Below are 25688 nucleotides of genomic sequence, written 5' to 3' on the forward strand. Positions count from 1 at the left end.
TGAGTGCTTCTACAATTTAGAAAAAGCAATAACATTTTTTTTTCTACTGTTGTTCATAATAACAGTGTTACCCTTGATGCTCACTCCACGCTTGCAAGGATTACTGCTTGTAATCAGTGGGCTTCCGATGAAGCTAGCCACTTGAAAGAGTGATAGGGAGAGGAGACACACAAAAAAACACATGGGAAATGTGTGTGTTGATTCGTTTGTCCTTCGTGTGCGTTACAATCCCTCGAATCACTCCATCAGCTATACGTATAGTATTATCCCGAGCAATATGGTTTTCTAATGATTAACTTGCCATCATGTATAATGCATAGTGGCGGCATGTGTAGTGTGGATTACTATTATAATATGCATCCCTACAAACGCTCTTTCCCCTACCTCCCTCCATTACACTTACTCTATGCTTTACATGATTGCCATTAAATCATGATTATTAAACTTTGTGGTTTTGTGGTTTGTGGAATTTGAAGGGATGGGTTTAGCAATGCATGCTTGAGTGTCTGTTGTAATTTGAACATGGATTTCTCCACATCGGCAGACTCGAGACTAAGGGAGCTGTTATTGGTGTCTGCCTTCAAGTGTAGACAATCAAGTGTTGGGGGAGGGGGGGGGGTGGACGAGGGCGTGGCGGGTAATAACAGGTGGTGTGCGCATTCTATTTAAAAAAGGAATTGAATAATCAGATGCTCATGTTACATACAATACACCTGTACATGTAGGTCTGCCTTCATACTCCATAAAATGTTCCAAATTTTTCCAAGGACTTAATATCATGTCTTTGTGAGTGAGATATTAGGGAGTTTTTTTTTACGACAATGAATGGTTCTACATTGGTAATGGTGACATTTGGCGTCATCTGCGCATGCGTCAACCTTGAGGATGTCGTCCCTCAATTTCTATGACATTACTTGGGACGAATCTCTGTTGTGCTGAAAAAATACAATGTTTGGCTGAAAACTACTAACCGTCGCAGAACCATCCGTCGTCGAAAAACGGAAAATCTCTAAAGTGGGGCACTAGAACAACCGTTTGTTGATTCAAAATGGCTTTCTTAGATCCCAGATATTGTCTATCATAAACCATAGTGTTAGCCAGAGGGGTGTCTGGGTGTCTTTTGGACACCCTGTTTTTAATTTGGACACCCTGTTTCATCTGTCATTTACATGTAAACTTATTGTAAGTGAACAATTTGGACACCCAGTTTTAAAATTTCCAGCAAATTTGGACACCCTTTTACCAAATTCTGGCTAAAACCTTGTCATAAACTATGCACCCATGGTTTAAAATGTTATAATTTTCATAATGTGAAAACACATTTAAACACATTTTTTTTAAATGTGTAAAAAAATGTAAATTTCTTTGTTTGAGGGTACCTTCAATTGACCATTTAATGTATGTTTTCATGTTTAATTCAAGAGAATGTGGTGATTTTTCCCCCTTGTAAATTTTCTGAATTTTGATGACAAATTTATGGTCTTTGTTTTCTATTTGAATGTGCAGGATAACAGCTCGTGTTTCTCCAGGGATTTGCAAACGTTCTTATAGATCCATGGAAACCATACAAGATCCATATGGTAAGATTTCACTTTCTTTGCACACAGCTATTATTAAAAGGGAAGGTGTACATACAGTTGGTAACTAGTCAAAATAGTTATTAGCATAAAACCTTACTTGGTGACGAGTAATGGGGAGAGGTTGATGGTGTAAAACATTGTGAGAAACAGCTCTCTCTGAAGTGACGTAGTTTTCAAGAAAGATACGCCTCAGATTGTGAAGTCTTATTAATATTCTTCCTGCTCAGACATTATTATTTTCACCGGATTTTCAGTGATATCTCTTACAGATGCTATGTCAGATTTTTGGCCCCAAACATTAAATAGATTTTGAGTGAATGGTATTCCAAAGAGTATCATCCGCTCTAACAAGAATTTTTTTTAACTTTTTTTTTAATGGTCAGGAACCATGACAAAAATTTAAAACGTTTCTTATAAAACACATAAGAATTGGTCACGTGATATACTGTTGGGATCCTGACAAAAACTAATTTTGGGCACATTATTCCACTGCTACTAATAATTGGCGGACTTTTTTGAGCAATGGCTCAAATGAAAGCTTGTAACTTAGGATTGACCCCCATCAAAAATACCCATTGAGTTTTAAATCAAAATTTTGGGGTCAAATCGGCCAAAAATCTGACATAGCATCTTTAAACGTGACCACCTTTTGAAATGAATTTTTCACAGATTAGTTTGATGGTATATAAACTACATGTGTATACACTTGTAGGATTGAAACAAGCACAGTGTTTCAGTTACAATTTTGAAATAATAACATTATTATATTAGTTACCAAAGGTATAGACCATGTGAACTTTGTTTACAATAAGTGTGACCTTGTACATTCTTTGAGTATTCTGGCAGGCACAATACTGCACAGGTCATGTGGGAAAATTTACATTTTGTGTCATGATGTCCACATAAATCCAAGAATTATGAAAGTAAAAGCGGGACAAGTTTTGGGATGTGACCATTTCATCATATCAAAATTTGATATGAATAATACAATGCAATTTACATAAAATATAAGACTTTATGTTTTCTTCCATAAGGCTGTGTACAAATCGTGCCTGCAGGAAGTCCAGGCTCTGTGTCTCTTTTGTAAACATGTGATGTCACAGGTCACATGTCTATACAATTCCTTTAAGGGTACTGTAAACATAAGATTCATCCATTGTAAACAATGTACATTTACAATGTAGTATTGCCAAGTGCAGAAATGATACATTGTATTACTTTGTATCAAATATCAAAGATCCATGTGTACTTTGTATTACTTTGTGTTACTTTATATGTTTGTCAACCCATGGGTTCACAAGTTTGACCTACTTGTTCAATCCATTGTTTGTGTACAATGGGATATCATTTGATTATGTCAATATAGCTGTACAGCGAACAAAGCGTTCTGATTTTGTTTGGGATTTGCTGCACTGCAGATGATGTGGCTCATGAAACCAATCTGTGACATACAAGGGATCAATTTCCCAGAAATGCTTTAAGCACAACAATTTGCTAAGCACAGCAAAATTATGCTTGCCTGAATAAAGGTTACAAGCCAAGCTACATTATACCATGTCACATGTATAACTTGTGACTGGGTATTCTGCTTATTGCTGCTAAGCAAACAATTGTCAGTATTACCATGGAGGGGTACTACTATTGTATTTCTAAAGTTATTGGTATTGTGACATCAAAGTTTGCTTAGCAATTAGGATAGATTCGCAGTTCAGAATTAACCTTAACTCTTTGTGAAATCCGCCCCTCTATGCCAGTTCTTATGTGGGAACACTTTTTGGGGTATTTCTACCTTCATGGTTAAAGGTACTTTAAAAAGAAATTACAACAACTGGAAAACCACCTTACATGACAGATGTAAATTGGTTCTCTTAGCCCTTTTCACATGACAACAATTTAGCAAGAATCCCTTGCTTAATTTTAGCATGGTTGTAGAATTTACATTACTACCCAGGGCATGCAGTCATTCAAATGTAGAGTAAATAAATACCTTAAGTAACGTCCTGTTTTACGGCAATTATGATTGCCGGTGATGCTAGTTGTTGTGTCTCTCATCACTTTCTAGTGAGTGAGGCATAGTCCAATAACCAATATCTCCTTTCTTTTCTTCTTGTTTTTTTTTTTTTTTTTATCGTGGAATGGTATGTTGAAACGAGCTCTTAGCTATCCCTATGGGATATTATGCTTGTCTTTTCAGGGGGCTCTCCATTAAAAAAAAAAAAAAAAAAAAATTGCACCTTGTGTGAAAGGATTTCATTTTTTATACTGTCCATAAACGATGGTAAATGTTAGAAGATTTCACTAGGGACCTTGGACAATCTACATGTAGCTCAAATTAAACAAGGGACCCCTGCTAAATTGCTGATGTATGAAAAGGGCTTAACTCGTCATGTATGCATGTTTTGGCCTTCCTAGAATTGCCCTGGTGATTTTTTTTGTCCTGAAGCCCAGATTGAAAACCTATTTTGCAAAGGTCACACTGTGTAAATAATCTTTAACAATCACAATTTGCTGCTCCATCAACTCCCCTGTGACTACCGTAAATATCCGGTGTACGATAACAGTTCCCCCAAACCCTTCTCCATGTTATTTTTCTTTTTCTTTTTTGGGTTCCCTCGTAGCTGATGTCACAACCAGATCACAGTGACATTGTTGATACAGAGATTACACTTGAGTGATTCTGTCTAAAGGTTCCCCTATCGTCATCTGCAGGGTGCATGCACTTATCTTGATCAAGCTTTGAAAATAGCGCCCTCTGTTGGTTGAAAAATGTAAACAAATATTTATTTTTGTATACTTGGATTGTGCATGTACAATGGTATTAAACTGTATGCTTTGCAGATTGCATACTTACATTTACATTGTACTTTAGATTACCATGCTTCGTTTTTGAAAGGGCAGGGGCACCAAGGCATTTTCTCTTTTGATAAAGGGCACCCTATGAGGATATTGTAAATTTCTACTGGAGCATTTGAAGGGCACCGAGGCAATGACCTGGGGGCATGGAGGCAATGAGGCTCGATTTTGGGGATTAAAGCACTTGTAGACTGCAGCTTAAACATGTAGCTCAAAATGTCAACTGAAAAAATCAAGAAAATGATCAAAACATAACCTATTTCAACATTAATCAACTTATTGCATTCAGGTGGCTTTCATTTCATTTTCAATTGATTTTTCATTTATTTATTTATTTTCCTGTACTAAATATTTTTGTAAGCGCTGTGATTTAGTTTTCTAAGTAGAGCGTATTTAAAGTGCTGTTTTATTATTATTATTATTATTATTATTATTATTATTATTATTATTATTATTATTATTATTATTATTGTTATTGTTATTGTTATTGTTATTGTTATTGTTATTGTTATTGTTATTGTTATTGTTATTGTTATTGTTATTGTTATTGTTATTGTTATTGTTATTGTTATTGTTATTGTTATTGTTATTGTTATTGTTATTGTTATTGTTATTGTTATTGTTATTGTTATTGTTATTGTTATTGTTATTGTTATTGTTATTGTTATTGTTATTGTTATTGTTATTGTTATTGTTATTGTTATTGTTATTGTTATTGTTATTGTTATTGTTATTGTTATTGTTATTGTTATTGTTATTGTTATTGTTATTGTTATTGTTATTGTTATTGTTATTATTTACTAGCACAGTACATCATTCCTCAAGCTGGCCTGTAATTATGCACCACCCTAACTAGAATTAGTGAAAGAGATGTACAATGTAGGTTTAGGCATAGAGAAAGGGTTTAAGATACTGCGCCATTAGCAATCACACTTCTAGAGATACGTCAGTAAGAAATGACATCTCTCAGTCATAATTTAACAGAACCCCCCCGTGGGCCCTTTCTCTCTCTCCAAATGGTCTCTGTGCCTGTCATTGGCAATGTTAAGGACTTACAGCACTCCATCGATTGAATCTTTCAGTCTCAGACTCGAGAGGAAAGAAAAATGGTTAAGTTCTTGTAAGAGGCTCGATACTTGAATAGACTGCTCGAAGAGGAAGGGGACAAACTGGTTAAAGGCAGTTAGGTTGGTACCTGTATAAAAAAAATTATGATCCATGATTGGAAACGATTGATGGAAATTGTAGATGATATTGAATGGTCTGATTATCGGAGAGTTAGATGTCTACTTGGTAATATGCATTCACTGTACATTATACTTGTAGACCGTTATCACGGTGTGGCCATCTTGATTTTACTCCATTCCAACTCATTGTAACCAAACTGTGGCTGGACGAAATATTAGTCTGGTACCATGCGCAATAAATGTTACAATTTTTCTCTACTGTTAATGGGAACATGACCAAGATGGTGACAGCATGATAAAGGTCTATTGTAGGCTGGCATAGTTTATCATTCTAAGCCACTTGGAATGATATTGAATGCATAGTATTTCCCAAATGATATGATATTGCAGGCTCTCGCATGCATGTAGTTTATTTTTACTATCATTCAAAACCACACTGGATGATATTGAATGGTCAGACGGGAAAAGGGTTTACTGTGTTTTGTGTATGCATTCACTACATGATATTATATCAGGCTGGCTTAAGCCTGGTTCATACTTCCTGCGAATGCAAATGTAAATTTTTACGACACAGCTGTTTTCAGAAGTTCAGCAAAAGTCAACTGATGCGAATTATTCATTGCGAATTTGTGAAAGCAAAATTTTTATCTCATTTGCATTCGCAGGAAGTACATTTAAAGTACAAACAGGGCTTACATGTAAGTTTACAATGTCAAAACTACAGTGGATGGTCTTGAACGGTCACAAAGTCCATAAAGCAGAGTTGATATTCTAAGAAATTTATGGTAAAATTAATATTTTTTCTTTTTGTGATGATTTACAGCTGCCCAGTTGATACAACGATGTGTAATTGTCCAGAAAGATGAGAAAGGCTACGGGTTAACAGTGAGCGGAGACAATCCTGTCTTCATACAGAGCGTCAAAGATGGTAAAGAAAATCTCAAAATTCTAAATATTTGTTTTGATACTACAGGCCTTGAATTTTGTTGGAGCACATCAATTTTCCTTCTTTAAGGGGCACTTCAATTTGGAAATTTTTGAACTATGCAAAGGGCACCACAGCAAAAGCATGGGGCACCAGGTCAGTTGCTATGGGTGCTCTGGGTTACACGCAAGGCCTGTTCTATCATTATTGGTTTATGGCGTGTTGTGGCCGAGTGGTGTAGTTCACCGGACCCAAACTCTGGTGTTGTTAGCAGCAGAGTGTGGGTTCCAATCCTGGTCATGACACCTGGGGTACGTTCGTCAACAATTTCAAGTGGAACGAGTTGTTCGCCGCCACCGTTGGCGACTGTTGGCAACTTTAGGCGAACATACTCCTGAGGTGTTGGCGAGTGGTTTTTGAAATGGGGGACAAGCATACGGTATTATTTCTTTGTCACAAACATAATTACATTGTGGTTTGGGTGGATGATAATGCAGATTTGGAATAACAAAGTTAATTAGTTGATGTAATGATGTCAAAAAGAGGACTATTGCAGCAAAAACAAAGTAAAAAAAAAACTACGTATAGTGCGCGCCATAATCATTTTAGGGCTCCGCCATATTGACATCGCGTATACGCACCAGTCATTCAAAAGAAGAAACAAAATGTTTGCGCGAACAGTTGCGAGTCGTTTGCGCGAGTGGAACGCACCCCTGTTCCCTTGAGCAAGGTACTTAACCTTATAATTTCTGAAGGTAGTGCATTCTGCTCTACCAGCCAGGCTCCTAGTGGATAATACCCAAGCCTACATCCTTATGGACAGTGAAGGGGATAACCCTGTTTCAGCCCCATGAGTTAGTGGCAACATGCCCCTGGTGCCAGTCGCTTGGGGTCATAACCCCCCAAATCAGTGAATAGTGTAGCCCTCACCTTGAAGTGGCCAACCCAACCCCCCTTTTGCTGTTAGGCATTATCTCTTTAAAAAACAGATAAAATGCAACTATTCCTGACCAACATTTTATTAAACGGTACTTTTTGCTACGACCCTCTTTAATATTGCCATCTCTCTGAACCGGCCTCGAATAGAATGCATCTTGACAGATTTTATTTATAGCTCTGTGACTCATCTCTCAGTGATCACGCTCCTTGTCTCTTTTTTCTTTGCCCTCTAGATGGCGCTGCATCCAGAGCTGGGGTCCAGCAAGGGGATAGGATAATCAAGGTAGGACTTATCAAAATTGATTAATGATAATCAATATTGAGTATTGATAATCAATAATTGAATAGTTGGATTTTTTTTTAGTTTAATTTCTTTTTTTTTTTAGTGGATTTGTTTATTGGCAAAGATAAGAATTGTTTGGAGACAAATTAGATACGACAAAACATTTTGATTGAATGTTTTCTTCCCAAAAAGGTGATCACAAGTTAAATCGATGACATTAGCAGTCATCAAAATAACCCATGGAACAGCTTAAACAATTGTGCTCAGCAGATATTGGTTACCTGTCAAAATACCATATGAATTGCTGCTGATCGGTGCTTCGCAAATGAATTTGCTTAGCAGTTACACGAAATTGGGCCCTCGATAGCTTTTTGCAAGTGGAATCACACACACTAACTATTTCACACACTCAACACTAAAATATATCTCCGATGTAACCCACCTTAGGACTTTGCCATCAACATTTACCCGATACATGGCACTGCTCGCGGAAAGACAACAAATTAAATTTGGCGTTTTGCCCTGACTGGCACAGGGCAGGTGACATTTCAAGAGTCTTAAAAGTGTTGCGCATGTCTTAAGTACCCCTGAGATATTTGTGCGCACCAGCAAGCCAGGCTGCACTTTCATATTTTAAAGAGAAGGTACATGTACGATGCTGTTTAGACTTAAGCGGACGAAATTGTTTTTTATGTAGCCCACCAGTTCCTTGCAGTGCCACTGCACGACTATACTAACTCTCTCTACATTATTCAGTCTACATATTATTGTCACAAAAAATGTGTTTCCTCAGAAGTTCATAACCTGACGTTTCTAACAACACTATCACTTCACATGTGTTGTTTGATAATGTTGGATGGGGGACTGCCCAAGTAAATTTGTCATGTTTTTACATTGCATTGGATCAGACGTATCACTGTAATCAGAGCCCAACCGTTTGGGTGTTGGGTTACTGTATGGTGTTGGACTGAGGACTGCACTAATTAACCGACCATGCTTTATATCGGTAATTGGCATACCACCATAATCAGAGTCCAACAGTTTAAGATTTGAGTTACTACACATGTAAATAGTGTTGGACTGAGGACCAGTTGCACTAGTAAACTGATCATGCTTTACATTTAAAGGCAGTAGACACTATTGGTAATTGTCAAAGACTACTAGCCTTCACAGTTGGTGCATCTCAACATATGCATAAAATAACAAACCTGTGAAAATTTGAGCTCAATCGGTCATCCAAGTTGCGAGATAATGAAAGGGAAAAAAACACCCTTGTCACACGAAGTTGTGTGCGTTTAGATGGTTGATTTAGAGACCTCAAGTTCTAAATCTGAGGTCTCAAAATCAAATTCGTGGAAAATTACTTTTTCTCGAAAACTATGGTACTTCAGAGGGAGCCGTTTCTCACGATGTTTTATACCATCAACCTCTCCCCATTACTCATCACCAAGTAAGGTTTTATGCTAATAATTATTGTGAGTAATTACCAATAGTGTCCACTGCTTTTAAGGGCATACCACCATAATGACCTTGTGAAAAAAAAAATTCAACAATATATCTTTTTTAAAGAAATATCTGCAAATGGATGCAACACTAATATATTTTACATTTGGAGATTTCTTGTATCGTATTCCCTAAAACATCCTGTTTGAATGGTTAAGTACACGTCCAGAATATTTATTAAAACATTCAAACTTCCTTAAAGTCACCACACCCTCTTCTGTATAGTTGTGATCGTCGCTGTAATACATACACAAACACATTGTCAATGTCACTACCAATTCATTTCCGTGTTTGGGATCCTAGAACAACATTGGGCAACCCGAGCCACACATTGTTGTGTTCCTAGTGGTAGCTTTTTCCTTCCCTATAAATAACATACATGTAGTGAGAAGGCAGAAAAGCTGTTAGTTCAATGGCAGTCAAGGGTTACATGTCATTTGAAACAGTAAAAGAAATTTTGGCGTGGATTCAAATTCAAGTTAAAGGAAGTAAGATTGGCGTGAATAAAAAACACAACTTTTAATTTTAGTCTGATAGCTGTCTGATTATGAAGTTCATACCAAAGCATTTTTTTGTGAAATGTTTCCCAATGAAATGAAGTCATATTCCAGAAAAATTGAACTGGGTGAAAAAAAAAAGGGACAATATGCGGAAAATGTGCATGGCTGTTCACTTTTTTAGCCTGTCAGTCTCACAATGGATTAAAGGAACACGTTGCCGTGGATCGGTCGAGTTGGTCTTTGAAAAGCCTTTGTAACCGTTTGTTATAAAATGCATATGATTAGAAAGATATTTTAAAAGTAGAATATAATGATCCACACAAGTATCACTCAAATTTGCGTGGTTTTCCTTTTACCTCGTCGACAAACACAGTCAGCCATTTATGGGAGTCAAATTTTTGACTCCCATAAATGGCCGACCATGTTAGTTCGCAAAGTAAAAGGAAAACCACGCAATTTCGAGCCAATTGTTTGTGGATCAGTGTATCAGGCATGTGAGACTTCCTCTTTTCAGCTGATTTCCTCTTTTTGGGTTTTGACTTTCCTCTTTTTTCCTTCACTTTCTGTGTACAAAAAAAGTAGGAATTTTATCTTTTCCTCTTTTTTTCTTGCTCGGTTTTCTCTTTTCCTCTGTTTTTCATGGATAGTTACTCACATGCCTGTTGTATTCTACTAATAAAACATCTACTAATAAAACATGCATTGTATAAAAAACGGTTACAAACGCTTTTCAAGACCAGCTGGATTGATCCAAGGCAGCGTGTTCCTTTAAAGCCCACATTTTTACAGGATTTTATTTCATGGTTGATCACACAAAATATGAACACTGTCTGTGACTATTTTGCCAGCTCTACCAATCATGTATACATGCCATCTTTATAGGAAGGTTGTAGGTCCTAATAGGTCTACATTATGTGGACAAGAAACTGAAAGTTCTGTATGCAGTAAATTCTAAAACTAAGATTTAAATTCAAGTCTACATGTATATGAAGCCTGGTGGAGATTTATCTAAACCCTTCATAGATGTAGAACCCAGTTTGCCTTGTTGTCTAATAATAATAATAATATTTAGGTGTTCGGGCCAACAGCCCGGAACACCTCTTATTTTTGTTCGTTTTTTTTAATTTTATTGATACTTCTTCTTCTTCTTCTTCTTCTTCTTCTTCTGTACGTCCCTTGTCCCCCTACAAAAACATCTTTTCAAACATCGTATGAACTTGAAACTTCACACAGTTAGATATTTATTAGGTGAAGAAACCGTGTGAGTTACGTCATGATGACGTCATCAATTCTTGAGTTATGAATATTCAATGTTTATTAATTCAAAAAATCATAACTTTTGATCTACATAAGGAATTCTTACAATCGAAACATCATCGGAATCGTTATTGAAAACTCCGTAAACGCCCCACAGACATGACCCCATTTCGATGTTGTCTTCTGGCTCAAAAAAGAGGTTGAAAATTTCAAAATTCACGTCTAAAGAACAACGTAAATCCCCATTGCACGTAGGCATACACACAACGTGTAGTGTATTAGCGGTGCAGCAGAGTCACGCTCCAGTGATTATCCGTAGAGCGCGAAAAAGCTTCATGAAGAACAGTCTTCGTTCAAGGCGGTTAAAACATACATGCCCATTACAATCTTTTCTACAGTAGTCAATATTTCCTAAGTTCATAAATTATTTTCTAAACTACATAAGCTATTTTGACAATCTATACATCATATGAAAAGGCTTTACGTACTTTACAGAAATGGATATGTTGGTGAAATTTCGTTGACCTTTTGACCTGTTTAAACCGGAAGTGACTGTGAAATGATTTGAAAGGGCGTTGTTTATTGCCTTTTAGGTTGAAATCATGGAGGAATAAACAAATACATCCTTTGATGCTTTACCATCACAGCATACAAGTCTGGCAAAGGTCTGGTTTAAAACAAATATTACCGACGACGTCACCAAACATTTTTTACTGGAGTAATCATGTTGTTTTGAAAATTTTTGCAATTTGAATAATTTATTACAAATCTTGAGAACAAAGCAAGGTGTAATATTTGTTTTTTAATCCAGGATTTTACTCCCGGAAACCGAACACCTTGAGTTTGTTCACAAACTCTCAATCTCTAGTTAAAATTTATTTTGCACCCCTTACATACAAAATGATCAGAGGCGCAGAACACATGTCTAGACGCTGTCCCGATTCCATCAATTTACTCCACTCTATAATGGTAACTCAACACCCCCTCTTATTTGGAGGTGATAAGGATGGTACAAGATGTACAAGAGGGTAAAGCCCTGTTCACACTGACAGCACTTTAACTGGGGTTCCTTGCATTAATTTGAGCATGGTTGTAAAATGTGCACAATGTCTGACAATATTTTACAATTATTAGTATTATTTCTTTGGTAATTTACATAAAAATACAATTGAACTTGAACAGTAAAACAATTGTTCGTCCTTTCACCTGAGGTTAACATCTTACAACCATGCTACAATTTAATAGCAAGGGAGGCTTGCTATAAAGTTCTCTTGTGTGAAAGGGGCTCTAGGGTATGTTGAGGAAACAATTTTGGGGGAGGGCTTCCATCTGGCATGGTGTAGTAGGCCTAAATAAAATAATTTTACATTGTCTATTCTGTAAATATTTTAAGAGATTTGATAAAATCTTCACTTCCCACCCCCTTTAAATCAGTGCATTTAGTTTGTCTTCTCTAACTCTCTCTGATTTACTTATCTGCGACCATCTCAGAATGCTGAACTTGCTGGCACTCTGGGCACAGAGGGAATTTCCCCTGTGTGACCTGCTCCACTTAAATAATAGCTGTAAGCTAGCTCTATGTTTCCAACTACAGGAAGTTCTTAAAGGCACAGGGCACCTTCGATAATGGACCCTTCCCATGAAATACGCTAATTACATTCATGCATGCGTACAGACCCTGTTGGTTGGCAAACACCATAGAGTTGTGCACTAAGCAGACGCGCAATCGCGTCTGCGTCACGCACCCATTAGCTGTGTACAAAACAGCGCGATGTTCCCTCATTTTGCCAACCAAAACGTTAGTGCGCAAGCGCTATGCGCAATTTACATATTTCATGGGAAGGGTCTATTGTCAAAGACCAGTATTTTCACTTGGTGTAGAAAATAACGAACATGTGAAAATTGGGCTCAATTGGTCATCCAATTTGCAAGAGAATAATAAAAGAACTTGATACATTTCTTTGTGTGCTGTCAGACGCATAAAAAAGACTTCAGCGGAAGTATGATGTATTTTATAATTTGAGTGATATTACCTCTTTCTCAAAAAAACTGTTACTTCAGAGGGAGCTGTTTCTCACAATGTTTTATAAATACTATCTATACCCCCTTTTCACTAAATTACTATCAAGGGCTCTCCATTGCTCGTGACCAAGTTTTTATACTGACAATAATTTTCAGTTATTACCAATAGTGTCCTGTGCCTTTAAGTCCACTCTGATTGAATACACATGTGGGCGACGACTCTGTGCAGTTCATTTTACTGATCTCTCCCAACTTAAAAACCCTCTCGACAGTTGACACCCTCAGGGTGCTTTTTGGTGCTTTTGCGGAAGGTTTTTTTTTTTTTGAGTCTTGAGTTTCTTCATTAAACACCATTAAAATCAGTCTCTTGGGTTCACTGTGTGCTGTGCAGTGTTTTTTATCCACTTGAGATGATGGGTTAAGATCATTAGTTTGACCATAAACAGTTGAGGTGTCTCAAGAATATATTTTCTCGCAGCAGTGTCCTTAAAGACAGTGGACACTATTGGTAATTGTCAAAGACTAGTCTTCACAGTTGGTGTATCTCAACATATGCCTAAAATAACAAACCTGTGAAAATTTGAGCTCTTCGAAGTTGCGAGATAATAATGAAAGTAAAAACACCCTTGTCAAACGAAGTTGTGTGCTTTCAGATGCTTGATTTCGAGACCTCAAATTCTAAACTTGAGGTGTCGAAATCAAAGTTTTGGAAAATTACTTCTTTCTCGAAAACTATGTTACTTCAGAGGGAGCTGTTTCTCATTATGTTTTATACTCTCAACCTCTCCCCATTACTCGTAATCAAGAAAGGTTTTATAATAACAATTATTTTGAGTAATTACCAATAGTGTCCACTGCCTTTAAAGAGTTGGCGTACCTTCGGTGTTGTTTTAGAATTAAGCTAATATATTTTTTTAATGACCAGTTGCTGAGGACATTGAATAAGGTTTTTATTGAAGGTTCCAAAAGTAATTTTACTCATAGAGAAAAATGCCTTGGTGCCCTTTCTCTTTTAAGAACGAAGCATCAGGCCTGAGTTTGTTCTGAATCTGTTTATTTTAGGCCCTACTTCTTCCACGTATGCCTTCGTGCTCCTTTAACCGTTCGAATAGTAATCTACTCACAGAGGCGCTTTTTAAAAAAGAGAAAATGCCTTGATGCTCTTGGCCTTTCATAAACGAAGCATCAGGTTTGAGCATGTTCTGTTCTGAACATAAAGCCCCCGTATGTAGTTCTTCAATGTTATCTTCTACTTTGTAATCTTCTTTAAATCTTCTGTTAAGGAACATTCGTGAAGTTGAACATTTTCAGCCCTACTTCTTTGATGTTATCTTCTATCTTTTCATCTTACATCTTCTAAAGTTTTTATAAAGATAAGATTAGTGAAGATGGATGCTCTGTTAACATGGTTAAGTGTTGGATGCTCTGTTTTTCAGTTTACAGCAAATCTAACCCTAATTCGCACCGAAAATAACTATCAGGTAATCTAGAGTACAGTTGTTGTTGTAAAGTTTAGGAGAATTTATACGCCTGAAGTACACTTGTCTTGGGGGAGAAAAATAACCATGCGATACTTCAATGAGACCAGTGGGCTAATAACCCTACAGGATATCTGTGTATAGTCATGGCAGGCAGGAGGGGTGTCGCCAATTCAAGTTGGTACTCGATCAATTTCAGCAATTGTAGCTAAGTACATCTCAGTAAATTGTACCTTTATTTTGGTGTAAGGTGACGAAAAAATCGGTTCCTTTTAAAGTGTTTAATTGCAACTCTTCTTGGAAAGTGGCGTTCGTGATTTGTCTTCGAGTCGGGTGCCAGGAGTGTTTACTTTCTGTAACTCAATCCTTTTTCATCTTGTGTTTTCAAAACGAGCTTGGGACTAATTTTGTATGTTGTTTGCATCACACCGACTTTATCGAGAGGAGTTATTAAGACTGTGCTGTAGCACCCGAAACAGTCCTTGTCTCAGGAAATAAATTAGTGTTTTCAACTTGAAATGGGAAAAAGGAGGGACTTGCCTTTTGCTTTTTTTTTTTACTGACTTCGGGAATGTACAGAGTATACAATGCTTAATAAACCTGTGTATACATGTAGGGTGAAAAACACAAATTTTATGGCAAAACCGCTCAAAATTTTGCTGTGGAAATTTCAGTCAAAAGGTTTTTTAATAGGGGTAAGTGGGTGTATTGGCAAAAAAAAAAAAAAAAAAAAAAGATAAAATTCCTGACCTTACAATGAGCCCGGCCTCCTACATTGGCAGATGTAGGAGCAATGTTATATAAGTTACATGATGTACTTTCGCTCATGCGTATTTGTAGGTAATACAGAAGCTAAGGAATTCCTGAAATCGTTCGTTCGGTATTACGTGATTTATCAACCATTGACAAGTCAAAAATAAATACAACTGTCTCCCCACACATGCAAGTTTATTAAATGCAATTTTGCAGTGTATAGAGCTTGATTGATTGGTGTATTATATATTCAACATTGTGAATTATATTACTTTGCCTGCTGTGTTCAAGGCCTTATGTATACATGTACTATCAAGCTATACTAACATCGTTGCCCTATTAACTTTTTCATTTAGCTTGCTAGTCGTTTCACTGACAATGTGATAAAAATAGCCTCAAGAGTCAAAATTAAATCCTATACCACATACAAAGGTCAGCCCTTGACTAAATAAAATGTTCCTACTGCTTTCCAGGGACCAAATATCATGCATGCATTTATGAAATATGCTTTTGCTCATAGACATGTTTTTCAGCTATAGTAAGCAGAACAATAGACCTTGATGCATATGACGTCATTTCAGTAGGGCGCCTCACCTGGAGGGCAAAAGGCGGTTGTTCATTGGCCAATCCTGTGCGCTGCGTGTACAAATCTGTGCGTTTCGATTGTTTCGTCACCGTTTCCCCCCAAAGATGATGGCTGGATGACGTCAATGCAATGGTCTATTCACTCACCAGTAAACAGCTTTTTTCAATTGGCCCCGGCCAAAGAGACAGGGAACCAGTGCTTCTCCCACTGGTGCCCATCAATGTTGCCGCGGCAGCCTGAGAGGTGACCTTTTGTGACCTTTTAGCAGGCTCATCATCCTGATCGCTGTGTGAGTATCAGTCATGCTCAGGAATGTCTCGAGTAATTGCTCAGAATTCCAACACACGTATTATTTGTATTGTAATGAGGGATAATTTTTTAACCATTTATGTAATGTCGTTTAAATGGCTGGGTTTGCACCATATGGTTGTGCATCATTTTTAACAATGTGTTGGAAAAAAAAAATACAACTCAAGTGATAATTGAAAACCTAACATTTAATTATTGATTGTAATTAAACTGGCCTAATTATCAGTTTGATTGACTGTTAGTACGAGTAGGACTATGCGTGGCCAAGGCGCATGTAATAACTTGTTTGCAGTATTTAAACACTCGCTATTAGCATTTAGAATGTACGAAACAAGTTCAGTATATAAAATATGCTGCTAAATGCAAACTTGCTGGACAGATTCGTTCTCTGATGTATGTTTGTGTATTTTAGTATTCAAGAAATAATCATTTAAAGGCAGTGGACACTATTGGTAATTACTCAAAATAATTATCGTCATAAAACCTTTCTTGATTACGAGTAATGGGGAGAGGTTGATGGTATAAAACATTGTGAGAAACAGCTCCCTCCGAAGTGACGTAGTTTTTGAGAAAGAAGTAATTTTCCACGAATTTGATTTCGAACTTGAGGTCACGAAATCAAGCATCAGAAAGCACACAACTTCGTGTGACAAGAGTGTTTTTTTCTTTCATTATTATCTCGCAACTTCGACGATCGATTGAGCTCAAATTTTCACAGGTTTGTTATTTTATGCATTATGTTGAGATACACCAAGTAAGAAGACTGGTCTTCGACAACTACCGATAGTGTTCAGTGTCTTTAAATTCATTTGAACTTTGTTTGAGGGGTGCCTTGTTTTGTTTTTTGCTTTGGCTGTTGTCTTCATATTATTACAGTATGAATATTTAATTCTTGAAGAGAAAATGCCCTTTTTGTCCAAAAATTCAGTATTTTTATTGGACTATTTTAAAAGGGGAACAAAGGCCAAGATCTGTGCAACCAAGCCCAAGATCTGGGCGTTATACACACAAGGTCGTGGCCCGTGAGGTCTTTGTGTAATTGTAGGCACTCGACTGCCCCCAAAGCACCCGGCATCATCTTCACATTGACACAGTTTCAACACTTCACTGTTGTTATATCAATGTAAAGCCCGCCCTAATTCACCCCGACTATAATCAAGACTGCGGACACACGTAACCTGCATTCCAACGGTTGTTATATTCATGAAAAGCCCGCACCAATTCATCCGATCATAACCTGCATTCCATCGCTTGATTACCATGGTAACCAATCTCCGGCAGGCAAAACCCAGGGAATCGCTTTACCCGGCGTGAAGCTAAACCTATAACCGGATTATAACCACTTCAGTCTCGGCTCTCTCACCCTGAGGGAGGTTTGGACACTAAGAAAAAAATGCGGGGGGGGGGGGGGGGGGGGGCTCTTGACCCTCTATATTCACCTGTTTGTGAACATCTCAGATTTGTCTAACGAGCAACTTCTCTCTAACACGCTCAGTGGCGGAGTTGGCACAGAGCTTTCCTTTAGCCTACGACTTGTTCATTTGTGCAATTTTTCCCCCTGGCTATCAATCCATATATTATGACATTTGATCAAGAATAACCGACAGGCGCAAATTGTCTTGAGTACATTGGGTTTATTATTGGCTTAGGAGATACAGATACGATCGGTGTTGTGTCGTGTTGTGTTTGCTTCCAGCGTGGATTTGGCTTGTTTAAGATGTTCTTATAAAATGTGGACTGTGATCTGTTGTAATATTTTGTGGAATCAGAATTTTTTCGTCATGTGTTTTCTTCTTCCTTTAAAGGAACATTACAGAATTGGGTTTTGCTGACACAACAGCTGCTGGCAGTGTAAGCACTTTATGTAATCCACCATACACATAAACTGACAAACCTGTAGAAGTTTGAGATCGATCGGCCATCTGGGTCACAAGAGAATAGTGAAAAAACGCTTACAAATTTTGCATTGCATTGATGCAAAAATAAAAATTAATAAAAGGCTCACTGAGCGATAAACTCCAAACGCAAAGCTAGGTTATTTATTTATTTATCATCAAATATGACATTTCAGACAGAAATATTTCAAGGGATGTTTTTAACTATCATACTCCTTAGACCATGTAACGATCCTTTAAAGGCAAAGAATTAGTTAGTTTTTTGATTCTGCACACTTGTTTCAATTCCACATAAATGTAGATCTACAATAAAACTAACCTGTATACATGTATAAAATTCATTTCACAAGGTAGTACATGTAGCGTTTCTGAGATACATCGGCCACAAAAATGGAGCGGTTATGTCCACGCAGCGAGAATAATCCATAATTGGAAAACGTAATCTGAAAAAAACGTTTCATGCATGAATTGTGGTCAGATTGATATTTTTTGTAATCTATTTCTGTCAAACTACATTCCTTTGAAGGGAATCGTTTCATAGAATGTTTTACGCTATCAACATCTGCAGTGCTTCTTACCGAGTAAATGTTATGGTCAGTCAATATTGGAGTTAAGGAACTCGTTGCCCTGGATCGGTCGAGTTGGTCTTTGAAAAGCGTTTGAAACCGTTTGTTATGAAATTCATATATGGGTATAAAGATGTTGTAAAAGTAGAATACAATGATCCACACAAATGTGCCTGAAAATTGCACTGTTTCGTTTTACCTAGTCGACTCACACGGTCGGCCATTTATGGGAGTAAAATTTTCACAAAGTAAAAGGAAAACCATGCAATTTTGATGCAAATTTGTGTGGATCATTGTATTCTGCTTTTAAAACATCTTTCCAATCATATATGCATTTTATTAAAAAAACGGTTACTAACGCTTTTTATAGACCAACTCGACTGATCCAAGACAACGTGTTCCTTCAATACCAAAGGTAAACACCCCCTTTAAAGCCATTATACACTTTCAGTAAACAGTATTGTCCAAGTCCCACACTTCGTGTATCACAACTTCTATATCAAATAACAAACCTGTGAAAATTTAGGCTCAATCGGACATCGGAGTCGGGAGAAAATAACGGGAAAACCCACTCCTGTTTTCGCGCGTTTCGCCGTGTCATGACATGTGTTTATAAAAAATCCGTAATTCTCGTTAACGAGAATTTATATTGTTTTACGGTTTTCTCAAAAAGTAAAGCATTTCATGGACTAATATTTCAAGAGAAGTCTTTCACCATTACCTTCTGTAAACCCTGTAAATTATTTGTAAATCTGTGAACTTTTTTTTTTTTTTCTGTACCGAAAGGGTCCAACGGCTTAAAACAGGTTTTTTGAATGCAGAGACTGTAGCATGGAATGTGACAAGAATTGCGTTAACAAGTTTTGTTTTAATAATTTGGAGATAATTTGCAATTTGTAAATTTGTTTTGATCTCCTTTCTGGTTTAAACTTTCTTGAAATGATTGAAATAAATCATGGAGTTTTTGTCTTTGTTGGCACAATAGTGTGGAAATGCTATTATGAGAGGTGCTTGCTGTTCATTTTCAGGGCTTTATTTTTGTCTGATTGTACACATCCTGGGTTGCAGCAATGCCTTTTTTTGCGTTGTGTAATCATCTGTACCTTTACAAAAGTGAATGCCAGGTCCATCCTAAGTTCATCCGGAGCAGCTAGCAAGCCAAGTGCTATTTTAACACTGTCCTTTAGAAGAAAGCAAAATGTCAACTCGTCAGCATTTGAAACGAAATGAAAAACAAAAAAACACTTATGAGACTACGCCGATACGAAGAAGTGTACTGTGTAAAACAAAACAGTTTGGGCGCTGGTGAATTTAAGATGCAATATAATTTAGCCAAGAGGTTTGACTGAAGAAGCTTGTGGTTCCCAGCGGGTGTCGTCACCATCGTACTTGAAGACGACTCGACTACCCCACGGTGGCTATTAGACTATTAGTGGACAGGCCGGAGGATGGGCTGTGAGCATCGAAAAGGCTGTAGCACTCAGGGACCGGCCACCTCGGATTGTAGTTCTGTTTCTCGTCTCCCGAGTCTTATGTTCTAGGGGTAATTAAGAGCTCTTTAAAGATCTATTAATGGGTTGTTGTGAAGGAGAAAGGTCAGATGATGGTGTGATGGATTCGTGGGATTATGGGTTGGTTGTGTTTGCTTTTTATAACTGTCAAAGTTTTTTGTCACCTGGGCCCAATTTCATAGAGCTGCTTAAGCAAAAAAATGCTTATAGCACGAAAATAGCTCGCTTATTTTTCACATGTTACTGGCAAATACGTCATGCCATATACATTGCTTGTGACTGGTATTTAGCTGTTGTTAACTTAGCATTACAATTGAGTAGAGTCTTGGCCGATAATCTGATTTTACTTAGCAAGGATGTTTTTGCTTAAGCAAAGTTTTGTGCTTAAGCAGCTCTATGAAATTGGGCCCTGGTTGGATACAAATTACGTCTGGGTGTTAAGATTTGTGTGTGTGGTAACGTAAGGCATCTGTGGAGATTATGTATGCTGTATTTATGGTGTTGGTTGCAAGTACATGAGCAGTGTATTTATGGCAGCTAACAACCACAACCCCTCAAAAAAAACTATTAAAAAAGCAATAAAGAAAAAAAGGAAGAAAACAAACACTAAACATAAAATTCAAATGAATAAAAAAATGAATCAAATAGATATATGGAATTTAATACAATAAGTAAGTTGAAATTTAAATACATGTTAATAAAACAAAAATATGACATACCTTATTAAAATTGTAAAAATAAATATAATATTAAATACAATTTTTTAAAAGACATTCTAAATAAACATCACAAGAGCAATAATGGATAATGCCTATAGTTCTGAAAAAACTGACTTGCATATTAATCACTACCTCGGCGGAAGGAACAAAATCGGCTGGGGCTACTACTTGTGCTTAGTGGATTGAGGGGACCTCACCATGCAATGCCTCAAATCCCATTTTTAACATGTAAGTTGTGCGGATATCTTAAGCCTTGTCCTATACCTTTAAACGAGAAAGCTGGACAGATTTCTGGAGATTGATTGAGGATTTCGAGAGCAGCCCCTGAAATATTCAACTAGAATGTCAAGAAGCACCTCTCGATATGGAATCAATGTCTTACAGTTGCCACAGCAACTGACTCAACTTAAAACTGAGCAGACAAGATGCTGTTTCCGTGGCGATGGAGGGCTATCAAGGAAACGCAGTGGGTGAAGAGGGGGGGGGGTCGGGATGGATCCAGACGTCTTCAGGTTATTAAGGAGATTACTGATGGTTGGTGTTGAGACGTTGGCTCAGGTTGGGCAAATTCTCTGGATATTTATCACGTTAAATACCCCAGACTGGTTGTTGAACTTGTGTAGCTCTACTTTGCTTATCAACAGTGTTGTAGCTGACCAATTTTAGTGGTGGGCTATTATAAATCCACCAAGAGCGAGCGTTTCAACAAAACTATTCATGTTTAGATATGGGGCTTTCGTTGCTGGAGTGCAATCTGGGGGAAATCTGTGCTGGGAAGCCCAGTGTATTTTGCTCAAAGTGCTGGGCAAAATTTGTTGGTTCTGGCGAGGCTTGCCCAGCACCGTCCACAGTGGCTTTAACACTGCTTATCCACTCCGCTTATCCACTCCGCTTATCCACTCCTGAATACCTTCATATTCCTGGACTATGCTTGCATTTGATGGATTTGGTATTTGACAGACAGCCCTCCAATCTCCTCATAATGAAAAAATAAAACTCTCAGTTATTTCCTAGGATCCTTTCTCACGCTTAACTAAAATCCAACACCATTGGGCTGAAGAAAAATTATTAAAAGGAGGGCGCTATCAGAAGAAAATTGTGCACAGAATGGGGGTCAGAATTTATTGATTACTGAGGGGGGGGGGCTGCAGAATCTCCTGCCACAACAAAAATGTCTCTCACGCATGACCAATTGACTGAAGTTGTACCTTATCTTGATTCATAGAGTGTGTTAAACACAATAGCTGCCCTCCCCCCTCGAACATGGGTTACATAAGACATAACTGTAAACACGCTTCAGAAGAAATCTCATGTGTACCCTTTCACAAACTTGTGAGGTCCCGATGGTTTAGTTGTCATCATCCACGCATTCTTAGTTATTCCACGTGTAAACTTGACCTTCACTTGACCCCCCCCCATCCCGAGTTGTTCTTTCCCACTCTGATATGTCATCATAATGCACTTCCCTCCCCTAGTTCCCCCCCTTGAATAAACAAGTTACGGTGATCTTCGTGAAATGAACAAATAAATAAAATTTCAACAAATTAAAACGCTGTAAACGCCTCTGCATGTCAGGTTGGGGGATTTTTACAAAACGAACATTGTAAATGTTTATTTGTATTTTGAAGAAGTGGCATTCCTCTTCTCGGAGAAGCTCTGTTCACTGCAGTGGACTGCGGCGTGTCCTGTTTTAAAGTTCCATTCAGATGCAGTTTTTATATGGGATGGAACATGTACATTTTGGTGTGAATATTTGCTGACATTTAAAGGTGGATGGTTGGGAATGAGAATTAAAGGAACACGTTGCCTTGGATCGGTCGTTTTGGTCTTCGAAACCGTTTGTTATTTATTTACCCTTGTAAATTTTTATCTGTGTGGGCTTATTTCTGGTTTCCTATTCCTGATCTCTAATGGTCTCGTGAATATTAAGAGTGCGGCGCAATGTCATGCTGGCAAATATTAGTAAAAGTTCTGGGGTACTTTTGCCTGTGATGAACAGCCCGTAGTGTTGGGGAATGTGACACGATGTTTGGTCAGTCTAGGATGTGTATTTATTGGGGGGAGTGGAGGGGTGTGATGGGGGGATTTGTCAAGAAAGCAGAATATATTTGAATAAACGCTTTAGTGTACGACCTGTGATGTTTAAATGTCAGTGACCGTGATGTCCATACCTAGCTCTACATGTCCCTCGTTAAGAGTCTCTCACGGCTGTGCTAACCTTTCTAGAAGTGATTTGAGAGGGGGGGGGGGGGTGTGCAATGTAGGTTATATAGGGCAAGTCTCTATGTTAAAACTCTTCCAGTCACTAGCCAGCTTGCTGTTTCACTAACAGTGATAATAAGTGAACATTGTTTACTAAGAGAGGTTTGCAGTAACACCTGGTGAAAGTCTCTTTTTGAGTAGTGTTGGTTCTGAAATGAACCGATAGTTGGAAACTCATTGTTTTGATAAGTATACTCTGATCGTTATCAGGAGAATGACAATTAAAAAATATGTATATTAAATGCTACTTTAGAGTGCAGTTGCTAGAAAAAGATTTTCTCCTCTTGTATCCTTCCAAACTGTTACTCTTTTTAAAGCCATTATACACTTTCGGAACAGAAAAAAAAAATAAACGTTCACAGATTCACAAATAACTTACAGGGTTTACAGAAGGTAATGGTAAAAGACTTCTCTTGAAATATTATTCCTTGAAATGCTTTACTTTTTGAGAAAACATTAAAACAATTATCAATTCCAGACATCGAGAATTACGGATTTATAGTAAACTCATGTCATGACACGGCGAAACATGGGTTTTCCCGTTATTTTCGCCCGACTTCGATGACCGATTGAGCCTAAATTTTCACAGGTTTGTTATTTTATATATATAAGTCGTGATACATGAAGTGTGGGCCTTGGACAACACTGTTTACCTAAAGTGTCCGATGGCTTTAAAACCCATTTCTCTTTTCTGCTCTGTTGTAATTTTAAACAAAAGCTGTTGCAAAGTTCTTTTCTTTTCTCATCGAAAAACAATTCCAGTTCTCAAACGCATTTTGAGTAACACTCCCTCCGGTCTTGTGGATTGTTCCCCCCAGTTCAACCCTTGCATTGAACTGATCCTGAATGCAAGCATTAAGTGATGCACATGTGCTGTAGGGCAACAGATGGGTGTTTGTGTAACTGAGGATAAGCTAGCTTGTAAAAAATCGACAAATTATTTGACTTGTGATAAAAGGCTAAGCCACCTGACACTTGCGCTTTATAACACCTCTTTATCCCATGGCCGTTGTTGACACCCCCCCCCCTCCCCCCCGAACAAGCAAAACATAAAAATAGGGGTGAAAAGTAAGAAGTACCTCTAATTCCTCCATTTATAACCCTTTATGGGAAAAAATGTAGGTGATAGCTTTTTTTGAATAATATTACTAAATAATATTATTGTCTAATATAACGCAAATATCTACCAATAAGGTACTCAAGGCGCTTTAATACACTCTACATCATCACTGCACCAAATTGCATCCCATTTCAAACCTGCCCCAACCCCCTTCAACACAATCTCATTACCATGCCCTCTTAGAAGCCCAAGTACCACTGCTACAACTGAACTCCAACATCGCTGAATTCCTACAACCCCTTTAAGAAAAATAAAAAAAGTCTGACAGTGTTGCACTTGTCTGGAGTGACGTCTGTGATTCGGAGTCTCTCTATGTGGTCATAACTCCATCTCGTCTGTCACTCAGCTCCTGTTCCGAGAATAGTTTCCAACCATTCTCCGCTTTGCCGTACCCAGTCGGAGGCTGCTGCAAGTCTTCCTCCTTTGGGCCTCGTCTTAGTAATGTAATGTCTTGGTGTCGATGAAGAGGTGTACGTGGCTTTACTCTTATGGACGCTTTTGGATTATGAAACAGTAACCGAGATGTTTTGCGACTTTTGATGTTGGATCGACGTGCTTGTTTTTTGGTGTTCGTTGTTGACTTATCAAGATGTTTTTGTGCTTTTGATGGTGAACTGTCGTGCTGGTTTCCAAGCGTTCTTTGTTGACTTAGGAGTGCCGGGGTTGATTTACTGGCGTTAGGGAAGGACATCCACCAGTTCCCAGTACCCGACACCCGCTGGTTTGCGCTGTCACCCTTCCCGTAAGTCACAATTCTTTTTGTTCTGTTTCTTCAAAGAAGCACTGTGTTAATACATTGGGTTATGTGAGTTTTTTAATTTAGGGACCTCTTTTACAAAGCTGTTTTTCTTACGTGTTGAAAGGCAGTATTATGTTACCAACCAAAAAGCCATAAAGATGGTAATTGTTTGCGCCTGGTTCACTGCTTGTTATTCCAAGTGTTAGGCAGGTTAATAATCTGCGAAACGACTGTATTAAGTCATTAGGTTTGTGTGAAGTTGTGTTTTCTTCATTAGTGTTTTTCCTGTACTGACAATTTTTACAAGACAACTAGTCAGATTTGTCTGTAGAAAACCAAATTGTCAATTTGACTCGAAAATTACTTCATGAATCACATATGTATGCAGGCCTAGAATTTCACTCTTGAAGAGGGGCACAATAATTTTCTTTGAGGTAAATGTCAATTGGTATTCAAACCTTGCAAAGGGCGCGACAGCAAAAGCACAGGGCATCACAACATTTTCCGTGGGTTAACTTCTGCGTATGTACATAAATGTTCGGATAAATTTCGTCACATTTTCTTGAAGTGCACAGGATGGTTACAAAATACTCTGAAAATGTTATCCACTGTCTGTGCCATGGGAATACCTGTATCTGGACTGAGTTATCGACGTGACCCAAAAAATAGTTGATCTGGCGTGAAAATTCTGATGAACTCCT

At 37.8% G+C, this 25688-nt stretch overlaps 1 protein-coding gene across 13 annotated transcripts in view; it reads left to right on the top strand.

Moving 5' to 3' along the window:
* The window catches only part of LOC139951321 (rho guanine nucleotide exchange factor 11-like), a 120116-nt gene that overhangs the window by 22634 nt on the left and 71794 nt on the right, over positions 1–25688 (top strand). For 12 of the 13 annotated variants that reach the window (XM_071950154.1, XM_071950152.1, XM_071950161.1 and 9 more), the window contains exons 2-4: positions 1507–1580; positions 6444–6548; positions 7718–7767. In XM_071950154.1, coding sequence (XP_071806255.1) covers positions 1556–1580; positions 6444–6548; positions 7718–7767 — 180 coding nt within the window. In that variant the 5' untranslated portion in view covers positions 1507–1555. Of the gene's footprint in view, positions 1–1506; positions 1581–6443; positions 6549–7717; positions 7768–24877; positions 24991–25688 lie in introns of those variants that run through there. The other variant, XM_071950163.1, reaches the window with a different exon arrangement.

Source organism: Asterias amurensis, chromosome 19, assembly GCF_032118995.1.
Source record: "Asterias amurensis chromosome 19, ASM3211899v1".
Classification (NCBI taxonomy): domain Eukaryota; kingdom Metazoa; phylum Echinodermata; class Asteroidea; order Forcipulatida; family Asteriidae; genus Asterias; species Asterias amurensis.